Genomic DNA, 10,818 nt, shown 5'->3' with positions numbered 1-10,818 from the left:
AAGTTGTGCGTGGAGCCGCTACGTGCTGCTGCTGCTGCTGCTGCTGCTGCTGACGAACGGTACGTAAACTAACTATGATTAATAATGAGCAGCTGAAAAGAAAAACACGGTAAGAATAACAGATAGTTTGATGTCAGCTTATATTCCGTGCTATTCTCCCCCTTAACTTAACTTTCTTGCACCACCCTCCGAGACGAACAACAACAACAGCTTTCTATACATTGGACTTTGTGTTCTTTACTGTACACGAAGCTGTGGGTTTAAGAAGAAAAAGAAAGAAAGAAACAAAAAGGCCTTAACGTCTGTTCATATATATCGCGTTGTGTGTGTCGCATGCATTTATTTCATGAATAAAACACCAAAAGTAGAAAGTTTAACTGTAAAACAGGCTAACTCTAGTCGAGCTAGTTGATGTTGCGTTCATTGCTTTGTAAATCACATTATCTGCAAGTGGTCTGCAATATTTCATGCTAACACACACACACACACTGGCTGCAACGATTATTCAATTGACTAAATTAAGCTCCAATATTTTTTTTTTATTATCAATTTAATGGTATGAGTGTGTTTTTGATAAAATAATAATGTAAAACCCTCTGATTTTAGCTTCTGAAATTAGACTTTTTATCTTTGCTCCCCTGTGAGAGTAATATCTTTGGTTTGTGGACAAACAAACAAAACAAAACATTTAAGTACATCGTTGTTTTGAGGTTTGAGAAAACACCAAATTACAACTGACCGTTATTGTCCACATGTTATGGATGTAATAACACATTCATTAATCAGGAAAACCTTACCATTGAATTGATGCACCCCCCCCCCCCCCCCCCCACACACACACACACATGCACACAGTCACATGAGATAGTGAGACCTTCTCAAATGCTTTGCTGCAGCTTTATCAGCACTTCTGTGTTTATTTTCCTCCATGGCAGAATAGATAACAAATTGCCTGAAAGAGCAGATATGAAACCTCCCTGATCACACACACACACACACAAACACACACACACCATAAACAAAGAAATGTCCTACTCTGGTGGAAAAAAAAAAAAAATCTGCCTTTTCATCTTTTTTTTACTGATGAGAAGAACATGATAAGATGATAAGACATCATGTGTGAAGAGCAAACATAAATATATGTTTAAAAGAAAATCTACATGTGGTTTTAGTAACACAACGTTTAAATGATGTGTTGACTGTGTGACAGGCAATTAACAATCGACCCTCACATTATCCTTATTATCCTGATCCATCCTTATTTTCGTGACTGATTAATCTGATTATTATTTTCTCGATTGAGTAACGATCCATAATGTCTCAACGGTCGACAAACAAAGTGAAGCAGTCGTCATGTTTTTTGCTGGCGTTTGTCAGTTTGTCCATCTGTCTGTTTGAGGGAAGCTTAAAGGTGAAGTAAGTAGTTTATAGTGCCATCTAGAGGAGAGGCTGAAATTTACAACAAAGAACTTGCTCCTCTGCTCACCCCCTCCCTTCCCTGAGCGCTACGGTGTCCTCAGCCGGTCAAATGTCGTCCTCGTCGTCTTTCTCCGTGTCAGCAGATGAGGTTCGTGAGGCGAGGGAGAGGGCGGAGCTACCGCGGCCGTAGCAGACGTAGCGGAGAGAGAGGAGGCGGGACTTCAGCTACAAGTAAAGAGACGCTTGATTTGTTCTCTCGCGTTTGTCCTTACAGGCTCCCGTAGAAACATGGCGTCTCTCTGCTAACAGTGGCTATGCAACCGCGGCCCGCGACCATGTTATTTAACATGACTTTTTGAAACACTACGAAAATGAAACAAAAACTATTATACAGCGACTAGACAATGCAGGAGCACATAATATGTATAAAAAAGTGGATTTTGGGTTATATAAACCCATAAATACTACATATTGTCCCTTTAAGTCAAAGGTAAAGACTGATTTGGATGAACTTTTCTAGGAATGTACTGTAGGTTATAGCACAAAGACAATATGATGAGATGGCGGTTGTCTGGTTGTCTGCAGACTTGTTATAGCTAACCTATTCCGGTCTTGCACTCGCCGTTATCAAGAATTTCAGCGACAGTTTTTTACACAATAAGCCCGATACACCTTGACACGTCTGGTCACTTTCCAGTGACTCGAGTCCAGCAGCCTCAGAGGAACTCTGCAGAACCAACAGTTAGTTCTCTGTTAATTAACGATGGGCTTATGTTATCACTCCTGTTGTTGGGGGGGAAATCCATACAAGGGGTGGTTGAACACAGAATTAGTCAATTAGATTGCTAATTAATAGCAAACATTTTTTATTATCGACCCTCGCTGCCAGAGAGGAGCATGAAGGTCAATCGCAGTCAGGACGAGAACCAAGCTGGAGAGGACGGAAGTCCCCTCGGTCTGCTTTGCATTCTGATTTAATCTATTCTGATGAGTTCGTGCCACGATAACAAACATCAACAAGTTAATTACCCGTAAGAATTACTCCTGCATCATTGAGGGAAATTCAACTGTTGTTTTTCCTCTTCGATTTAAAAACGATCTTGTTTTGCACTGCACTGTCCTGTCGCTTTTGTTTCAAAATGTTTAGTTTTGGGATAAAAATGTACCAGGCAACTTTCAGTTTTGTTTTTTTTACGGCGGATTTCCACCGGGCATGTTACAACCGCGGCACGGCAGCCCTATCGATAGGTAGCAGTTCTGTTTCTGCCGTTGCCGCTGCTGAGTCGCGCCACGCTCAAAAGAGCAGATCGCACCAGACAGGAAGTGCGACAATCAAAGTAAAACACTTCCGCCCCCACTTTCAAAATAAAACACAATACGCAGGTCATATAGCTCAATCACAACTAGAGCTGCAACTAACAATTATTTTTGTTATCGATTAATCTGTGGATTATTTTCTCGATTCATCGATGAATCGCTTGGTCCGTAAAATTTCAGATGATGTTAAAAAAACGTTGATCAGTGTTTGTCAAAGCTGGAAATGATGATGTTCTCGAACGTCTTTGTTTTGTCCACAAACCAAAATGATGTTATGTGGAGCAAAGAAAGAAGGTGAAGTGAGTAGTTTATAGTGCCATCTAGAGGAGAGGCTGAAATTTACAACAAAGAACTGCTCCTCTGCTCACCCCCTCCCTTCCCTGAGCGCTACGGTATCCTCAGCCGGTCAAATGTCGTCCTCGTCGTCTTTCTCCGTGTCAGCAGATGAGGTTCGCGAGGCGAGGGAGAGGGCGGAGCTACCGCGGCCGTAGCAGACGAAGCGGAGAGAGAGGAGGCGGGACTTCAGCTACAAGTAAAGAGACGCTTGATTTGTTCTCTCGCGTTTGTCCTTACAGGCCCCGGTAGAAACATGGCGTCTCTCTGCTAACAGTGGCTATGCAACCGCGGCCCGCGACCGTGTTATTTTACGTGACTTTTTGAAACACTACGAAAATGAAACAAAAACTATTATACAGCGACTAGACAATGCAGGAGCACATGATATGTATAAAAAAGTGGATTTTGGGTTATATAAACCTATAAATACTACATGGTGTCCCTTTAAAGGTGAAGTAAGTAGTTTATAGTGCCATCTAGAGGAGAGGCTGAAATTTACAACAAAGAACTGCTCCTCTGCTCACCCCCTCCCTTCCCTGAGCGCTACGGTGTCCTCAGCCGGTCAAATGTCGTCCTCGTCGTCTTTCTCCGTGTCAGCAGATGAGGTTCGTGGGACGAGGGAGAGGGCGGAGCTACCGCGGCCGTAGCAGACGAAGCGGAGAGAGAGGAGGCGGGACTTCAGCTACAAGTAAAGAGGCGCTTGTTTTGTTTTCTCGCGTTTGTCCTTACAGGCTCCGGTAGAAACATGGCGTCTCTCTGCTAACAGTGGCTATGCAACCGCGGCCCGCGACCATGGTATTTAACATGACTTTTTAAACTTTGAAAATGAAACAAAAACTATTATACAGCGACAAGACAATGCAGGAGGACATAATATGTATAAAAAAGTGGATTTTGGGTTATATAAACCCATAAATACTACACAGTGTCCCTTTAAGTCTGGCGTGATGGAGCACACAGTTTAGTATGCTTTCCTCTTCTCACCATTGGCAGAACTTTGAGTCCAAATCCCCTTTTCCTGCCTCCTCACTTCCTTACATACAAATGAGTTTCTTTTCAGGGCTCATATGTTAGAATTACTGCTGAGGACGCATACTTTATCGTCTCATTGGGTAACTGGCAGTAGATCCGTTTTATTAAATCTCACAACACAACTTTAAAGTTCATATTCTGACAGTTTAATACCTCTAAGTGCTATGCAGCAGCAACGCAGGACAATGTAAGACAATGCCAGAAATGTCATGGGGGCTTTGAGCTGACAGGGAAACAAGGCAGACTGAGAAACAGGTTGACATATTGAGCGGTTGGGGATCGAGCTGGGTCTGTTTTTCTGAATGTGTTTTGTTGTTAATTCAACATATTCAGAGTTTTTACAACAGGCAACACAAGGCAAGACACTTTGTGATTGAAGGTGCTGTACAGAAATCGACAACAAAAACAAAACAAAAACATCACATTTTTATAAAAGATGGACAGTGTTCTGTCACTGGGCGATAAATCATTTTTATGGATTCATTTCAATCAATCAATCAATCAATCAATCTTTATTTGTATAGCTCACAGTTTACAAAACATAGTTTGTCTCACAGGACTTCACAGGGTTGGTAACCTTGGTATCCTCTGTCCTTAGACCTTCGACCAGGGTAAGGAAAAACTACCAGGGAAAAAACCCTTGTAACAGGGAAAAAAGGTAGAAACCTTAGGGAGAACCACAGGTGAGGGATCCACTCTCTGGACGGACAGACGTGCAGTAGATGTTACCCAAAACATACGATACACAATGACAAAGAATAAAAAGTCATTTGCATTTGCATTTGTAGTTCAAATAATTTTTTGGGTGATTTTGATTTTTTAACATTCCCTTCTTTTGCCCTTAGGCTACCTGGAAGTCGGTTAGTTATCGTTTCGAGGCTTTTATTTTATTTCACCTTAATCATTAGGTGAACATTTGTTAAAATCCTACAAGTGAAAATAAAAACTAAAGAAAAGCAAAAGTTGTTTTTATAATATCTATGTCATTTGTTTTCAAGAAAGGAAAGAAATTGTTAAAATCACAAATCCAGTTTGGTGTTAGAAAATCTGAGATTGTGTTTAACCCATTAAGGTCTGAAGCGCCTGGAAAAAATGTCTCTAAAACCTGAGCTTCAATGACGACTAAATGACTGATTTCTCAGCCTCTGTAGCAGATATAGGAACACAATTCAAAAAGTATTTGAGAGCTCACACCTGTGGCTTTCCTGTGAAATTTAGTTTATTTAGATACAAAAATGCAAAATTAAAGTGAATAACTATTTTCAATTACAAAACAGTAAGAAAATAAAGTCATATCAACTTGTGTCAGTGCCTTGATTTAGTCCTGATGGAGTGAAGAACAAGAACAGCATGTAATGACTGTAACAGTCTGCTTCACATGTGACGGTGATGATGCTTACATCGCTGTGGCATCTGCAGCTAAATCCACTGTCGCCCCCTGGTGCGCGGTTGTAAACGCTCCGTCGATGACGGTGGTATTTATCGTCGTTATCGCCGACCTCGTCGTCTTCAAACATAATTATGTCTTAACCATGAATCCCGGTCGATTTGTTCAGCGATGACGTCATCGAAGACGAAGCTCCTCAAAATCACTGCCTTCAGAAATCTCTCCGCCGTCAAAGTCCTCCGTCTTTGCGCCAAGTCATTTCAAAACAATGTCGCGAGGAACCCTTATACCCCCCGAAAATTGACGTATCCGCTTTACCGACGTCTATGGTAGAATAAACGCGCAAGCCGCTCTCCCGGCGTCAATGGTAGAGGTGCAGGCTTACCTGAAGCATAGGCTAAAGGCCACATTATACTTCTCCGACTGCGTAATGCGTTATCCGTCTGCGTCACCACGGAGACGCCTCGAGCATTTATACTTCTGCGTCGTGGTGACGGACACTCGCTGCAATTTCCCGCCCGATCAGTAGGGGTCGCTGCGCAAGGTTGTTGTGCTTCTGGCTACAGTGAGCAATGGCGTCCGAGAAAGAAAGAGAGCGAAAGACTGTTGTTGTTGAAACAGTGGCCGTTTCTCACTTTTCTGTGTGACGGAACGCAGTTTTAAGATAATTTGAGGCGAGAAATTGGCCATTTAGAGTCTAAACATGTGCTGTGTGTGTATAGATATGACGTATTTATAGTTCGGCAGCGGCGTTATCGGCGGGGATCAGCTCCGCGTCTGTCAGGACGCCCGGAGCGCAATGAGAGCCGGCACAGAGCAGCTTAGCTCGGTCTGTCCTGAGGACCAATCGCAGCTCTTGCCGTCTCCGTTGTCCCTTGACGGAGTGACGGACACTTAAAAAATATTCCGTGCAGCCGGAGACGACGCAGAGGCTCTTCGACAGTCTCTGCGTCGACGCAGAGTCTCTACGTAGCCTACGCAGAGCACTTTACGCAGAAGTATAAATTGGGCTTAAGAGGAGGGAAGTGACACTCGCAGTGTGTTGTTGACAGAAGTTGCATACTGTAGCTTAAAAAATGGTCCACAGGCCACAGGAACACGCTGCATTTTTGTAATCACTATGTATTCGACACATTTTCCAACATAAACACGATATTTGATGGTGAGAGGAGATAATAATAGATTAAACCTCAGCACTGGCTTCTTATAATCTTTTTTATCTCTCTCTTACAGATATAACAGCGGGGCCAGAGTGCAACAGACGAGGCTCCCCGAGAAAACATTTACATCAAAATTAGCTCTCGGATTTGCCCGCTGAACATCTCGAGTCATGTACCAAGTGGTACCGGGAGGAGCTGGGGGCACAATTACAGATGTTATCCCCAAGCAGAAGCTCAGTAAGGACACTCGACCCTTAGTCGGAGCTGGTGTAATCGGCCTGGTGCTGCTAATTGCGGCGGTGACGGCGTGGTGTTATTACATAGCTTCTCTACGCAAAGCTGAGCTGCTCAAGACTCAGCTGCTGGATCTGAATAAAGATGGCTACATTATCCGCAACCAGGGAGGCGCCATTGTTTTCAGAATGGATTTCAGGTCGGTGTATTGAAGCAGTGTCTTAAATGTTCCGCAGTCGTACAGATACATAATTCAAATACATCAGGAAATTGTTTGTAAATTAGGGCTGCACGATGTTAGGAAATGTGATATGTGATCACTTTGCTAAATATTGCAATAACAAAACATTGACCCAGACAGTCACTAACCCATGCAGACACTGGACACATTATTGGACACAAAGATTTTCACACAGTCCTTAAAACATATTCTACTACTACTGTTATTGAAATAAGTTTCAAAAAATGTATAAATAAAGTTAAATACATTCTAAGTCAATGTAAACATTAACATCTAAATCCAACGACAGTGTCTACCAGCAGTAGGATTGCAGTGTAAGCATGTATACTGTGCATGTCGATGGCACAGTTTTGAATCTAGAATAAAATGTATAGATATAACTATTTTAGATATGTCAAGACATGACTCTACTCATGTGAATGTAACACTTATTTAAACTTTGGCAGATCAGGGACTCTGGATTTGGATTCTTGCTCCAAGGTGGGGGAGTTTCTTAGCTGTGGACGCACCACTGATCGGAAACTTAACTTCTTCATTGAGACAGTACGACCTAAGGACACAGTTCAGTGCTACCGTGTGCGCTGGGAGGAACTGGTTCCTGACATTCCTGTTGAACATGCCATGACATACAAGTTTGCACATTGGTATGGCGGTGCAGTGTCAGCTATTCAGCACTGGCCTATTTCTATTTCTGGCCAACAAGCTCCCAAACCCTTTGTTACTGGTGATATCCACTCAAACCGTGATGAATTTGGTGGAATATTGGAGAGTTATTGGCTTTCGTCTAATGCTACAGCCATCAAGATCAATAATTCAGTGCCCTTCCACCTTGGCTGGAATGACACAGAGAAGACAATGTATTTCCAGGCCAGATACAATGACAGTCCCTTCAAACCAAACCCCGGTGAAGCTCCATGTGCCGAACTAAGCTACAGAGTCTGTGTGGCCTTAGATGTGACATCCATACACAAGTACATGGTTCGTAGATACTTTAATAAACCAAACAAAGTGCCGGCAAAAGCCATGTTTCGCCATCCGATTTGGTCGACCTGGGCGTTACATAAGACTAAGATTGATCAAGAGAAACTCTTGGCGTATGCCGCCAACATTCGAAAGCATAACTTCAACTGCAGCCACCTGGAACTAGACGACCGCTACACCAGTCGCTATGGCGAATTTGAGTTTGACCCGGAAAAGTTCCCCAATGCATCAGCCATGTTTCAAAAACTGAAATCCGACGGGTTTCTGGTCTCACTCTGGATTCACCCTTTTGTTAACTATGACTCGGAAAACTTCCACACTTGCGTAGAAAGGGGTCTGTTTGTCAGGGAGCCGACAGGACAGCTACCGGCAATGGTGCGCTGGTGGAACGGCATTGGCGGCATTTTGGATTTTACAAATCCAGAGGCCCGCGATTGGTTTTCCTCGCAGCTACGTTCACTTCGCTCGAGGTATGGGGTGGCGTCTTTTAAATTCGACGCAGGGGAGACAAACTACTTACCGTGGAAATTCAGCACAAGAACTCCCATCCGCGATCCGAGTTTCTTTACAAGGCGGTACACGGAAATGGCGATTCCCTACAACGATAGAGCTGAGTTGCGAAGTGGCTACCAGTCCCAGAACATATCCTGCTTCTTCAGACCAATTGATAGAGACTCAGTGTGGGGCTATGAGTTGGGCCTTAAATCTCTTATCCCCACAGTGCTCACCATTAGTATTCTTGGCTACCAGTTCATCCTCCCGGACATGATCGGAGGGAATGCCTATCTGAATCGCACAGACGGTGATCGTGCATTACCCAATCGAGAACTCTATATCCGCTGGCTGGAGCTGTCAGCCTTCATGCCCTCCATGCAGTTTTCTATTCCACCATGGGAATATGACAACGAGGTGGTTGAAATTGCCCGGAAATATGCAGCTCTCCACGAGAGCATTGTGGCTCCGCGGGTCCTGGAGCTGGCCGGTGAGGTGCTGGACACCGGGGACCCAATCATACGGCCACTGTGGTGGATTGCCACGGGTGATGAGACGGCCTATAAAATCGACTCCCAGTTCCTGATTGGAGACGATCTCATGGTTGCTCCGGTTTTAGAGCCCGGAAAGCAAGAGCGGGACATTTATCTTCCAGCTGGCCATTGGAAAAGTTACAAGGGGGAGAGATTTGATATCAAGGAGCCACTGCACCTCACAGATTATCCTGTGGACCTGGATGAAATTGCTTACTTTGTTTGGGTGTAGGAAAATAAGGGAATGTAAAAACCAAATGATTTGTCCATGCTCCCATTTGCTTGTGAAACAAGCTTGTTGAATTTAGATTTTATGTTTGAGCCACTAGTTGTTTTTTTTAAAAATGTTTTTCATGCTTTCCTTGAGGAAATAGAAAGACTTTTAGAATAAATCTTTTTCTTTATCATCATATGAAAATTTAAATGTGCACACTCAAATTATGCAAACCCTCCTTAGCTTTTAAAAAAAATATATATTTCCCTCTAAACTGAATGAATGCCGTATGTCCTTTTTTGTTTTATGTCTGTTTTTTTTAATAGAAAGATAATGTCCTTTTAAAACTGGGATTATATATATATATATATTTTTTTTTTTTTAATGTACAGACTCAATGATATACACTCAATATCTGCATAAAGTTTGATCTCTTCAGTCACAATAAGCTAGTGGGCATGTCAAAATAAATGATAGAAGTAAAAGTGATCAGCAAACCACAGCTCGTGTCAGGTCAAGTTTAAAGGCGCGTGTGTTAATATCTTTCAAAAGTCGCATAGTTTCACTTTTAAAACTTTATGAGTCATGTATAGGAAATATTTGTGGAAAAAAAGGGAAACTGCAACTGTGAGGAAGTTGCAATTGCCGTGGTCGACCATTTTTTTGTTTTTTTTTGGAGTGAGTGATGTCATTCTGCACTTGTGTCTTTAACATTCACAGACGAACAGATGAGACTTTTAAGGAAATGTAAGCCAAACTGAATGTTTGATATAGGAAAAGCCATTATTGCTATAAGGGAGTTAGACTAAACATTTAACCAACACAGTGGTTTTTTCCAAGATACCACTTGCAAATGAGCTTTCACGCTTCACTTCTGCAGAGAGCTCGAACGTTTATCATTACAAATTGCATGTGCCGCCGTTGTGCAAGACAGTGTCATGTAACTTCTCCTTGCCCAGAAGTAGACATAGCAGTTTATTAGTCACTAAATATTTGATGCTCTTCCTCAGGTAACAGATTTCTCAGGCTGTGTTTGAAGTGTATGCCAATCATCTTCAGTGTGCTTTGTTTACACTGAATACAGAGTAGTAATGCTAATACTGTCCAATACTTTGACTTAAGATAAGAAGCAAGTTTTTTTTTGTTATGAAACCCAACAACATTCAAATGGTTTGGTTTCTTTACACTTGGTGTCCAACTTTAATGGATTAAGCAACATTTTGTTATCAAATTGAAAGGTACAGTGTGATTTTATTTAAAAATGTGAATATTTTGTATTTGCAGTGAACAGTGGTCTTTAACATCGTGTGTTTAAAATTACTGCCTTAACCTGTGTGATTTTTATTTCGATGAGTCACGGGAGACACCTTTTTTTAGACCTTTTTAGCCCCTCCCCCCCCTATAAAAAAAATGGCAGAATTTTTCCTAACCGTTTAAAATAACCTGCATAAAAAGATGTTTCAATTAATTTA

General features: G+C 42.3%; 1 protein-coding gene across 1 annotated transcript; it reads left to right on the top strand.

The window, feature by feature from the left end:
- myorg (myogenesis regulating glycosidase) lies at nucleotides 1-9,364 on the top strand (the record flags this gene model as incomplete). Its single annotated transcript, XM_083888136.1, has 3 exons — nucleotides 1-59; nucleotides 6,725-7,084; nucleotides 7,573-9,364. The coding sequence occupies exons 2-3, from the start codon at nucleotides 6,822-6,824 to the stop codon at nucleotides 9,362-9,364; spliced, it is 2,055 nt and encodes a 684-aa protein (XP_083744262.1). The 5' UTR covers nucleotides 1-59; nucleotides 6,725-6,821.
- Nucleotides 9,365-10,818: the final 1,454 nt, after the last annotated feature.

The sequence above is a fragment of the Microchirus variegatus genome (assembly GCF_963457635.1).
Source record: "Microchirus variegatus genome assembly, chromosome: 4".
In the NCBI taxonomy this organism is placed as follows: domain Eukaryota; kingdom Metazoa; phylum Chordata; class Actinopteri; order Pleuronectiformes; family Soleidae; genus Microchirus; species Microchirus variegatus.
This window is presented reverse-complemented; position numbering and strand designations above follow the sequence as displayed.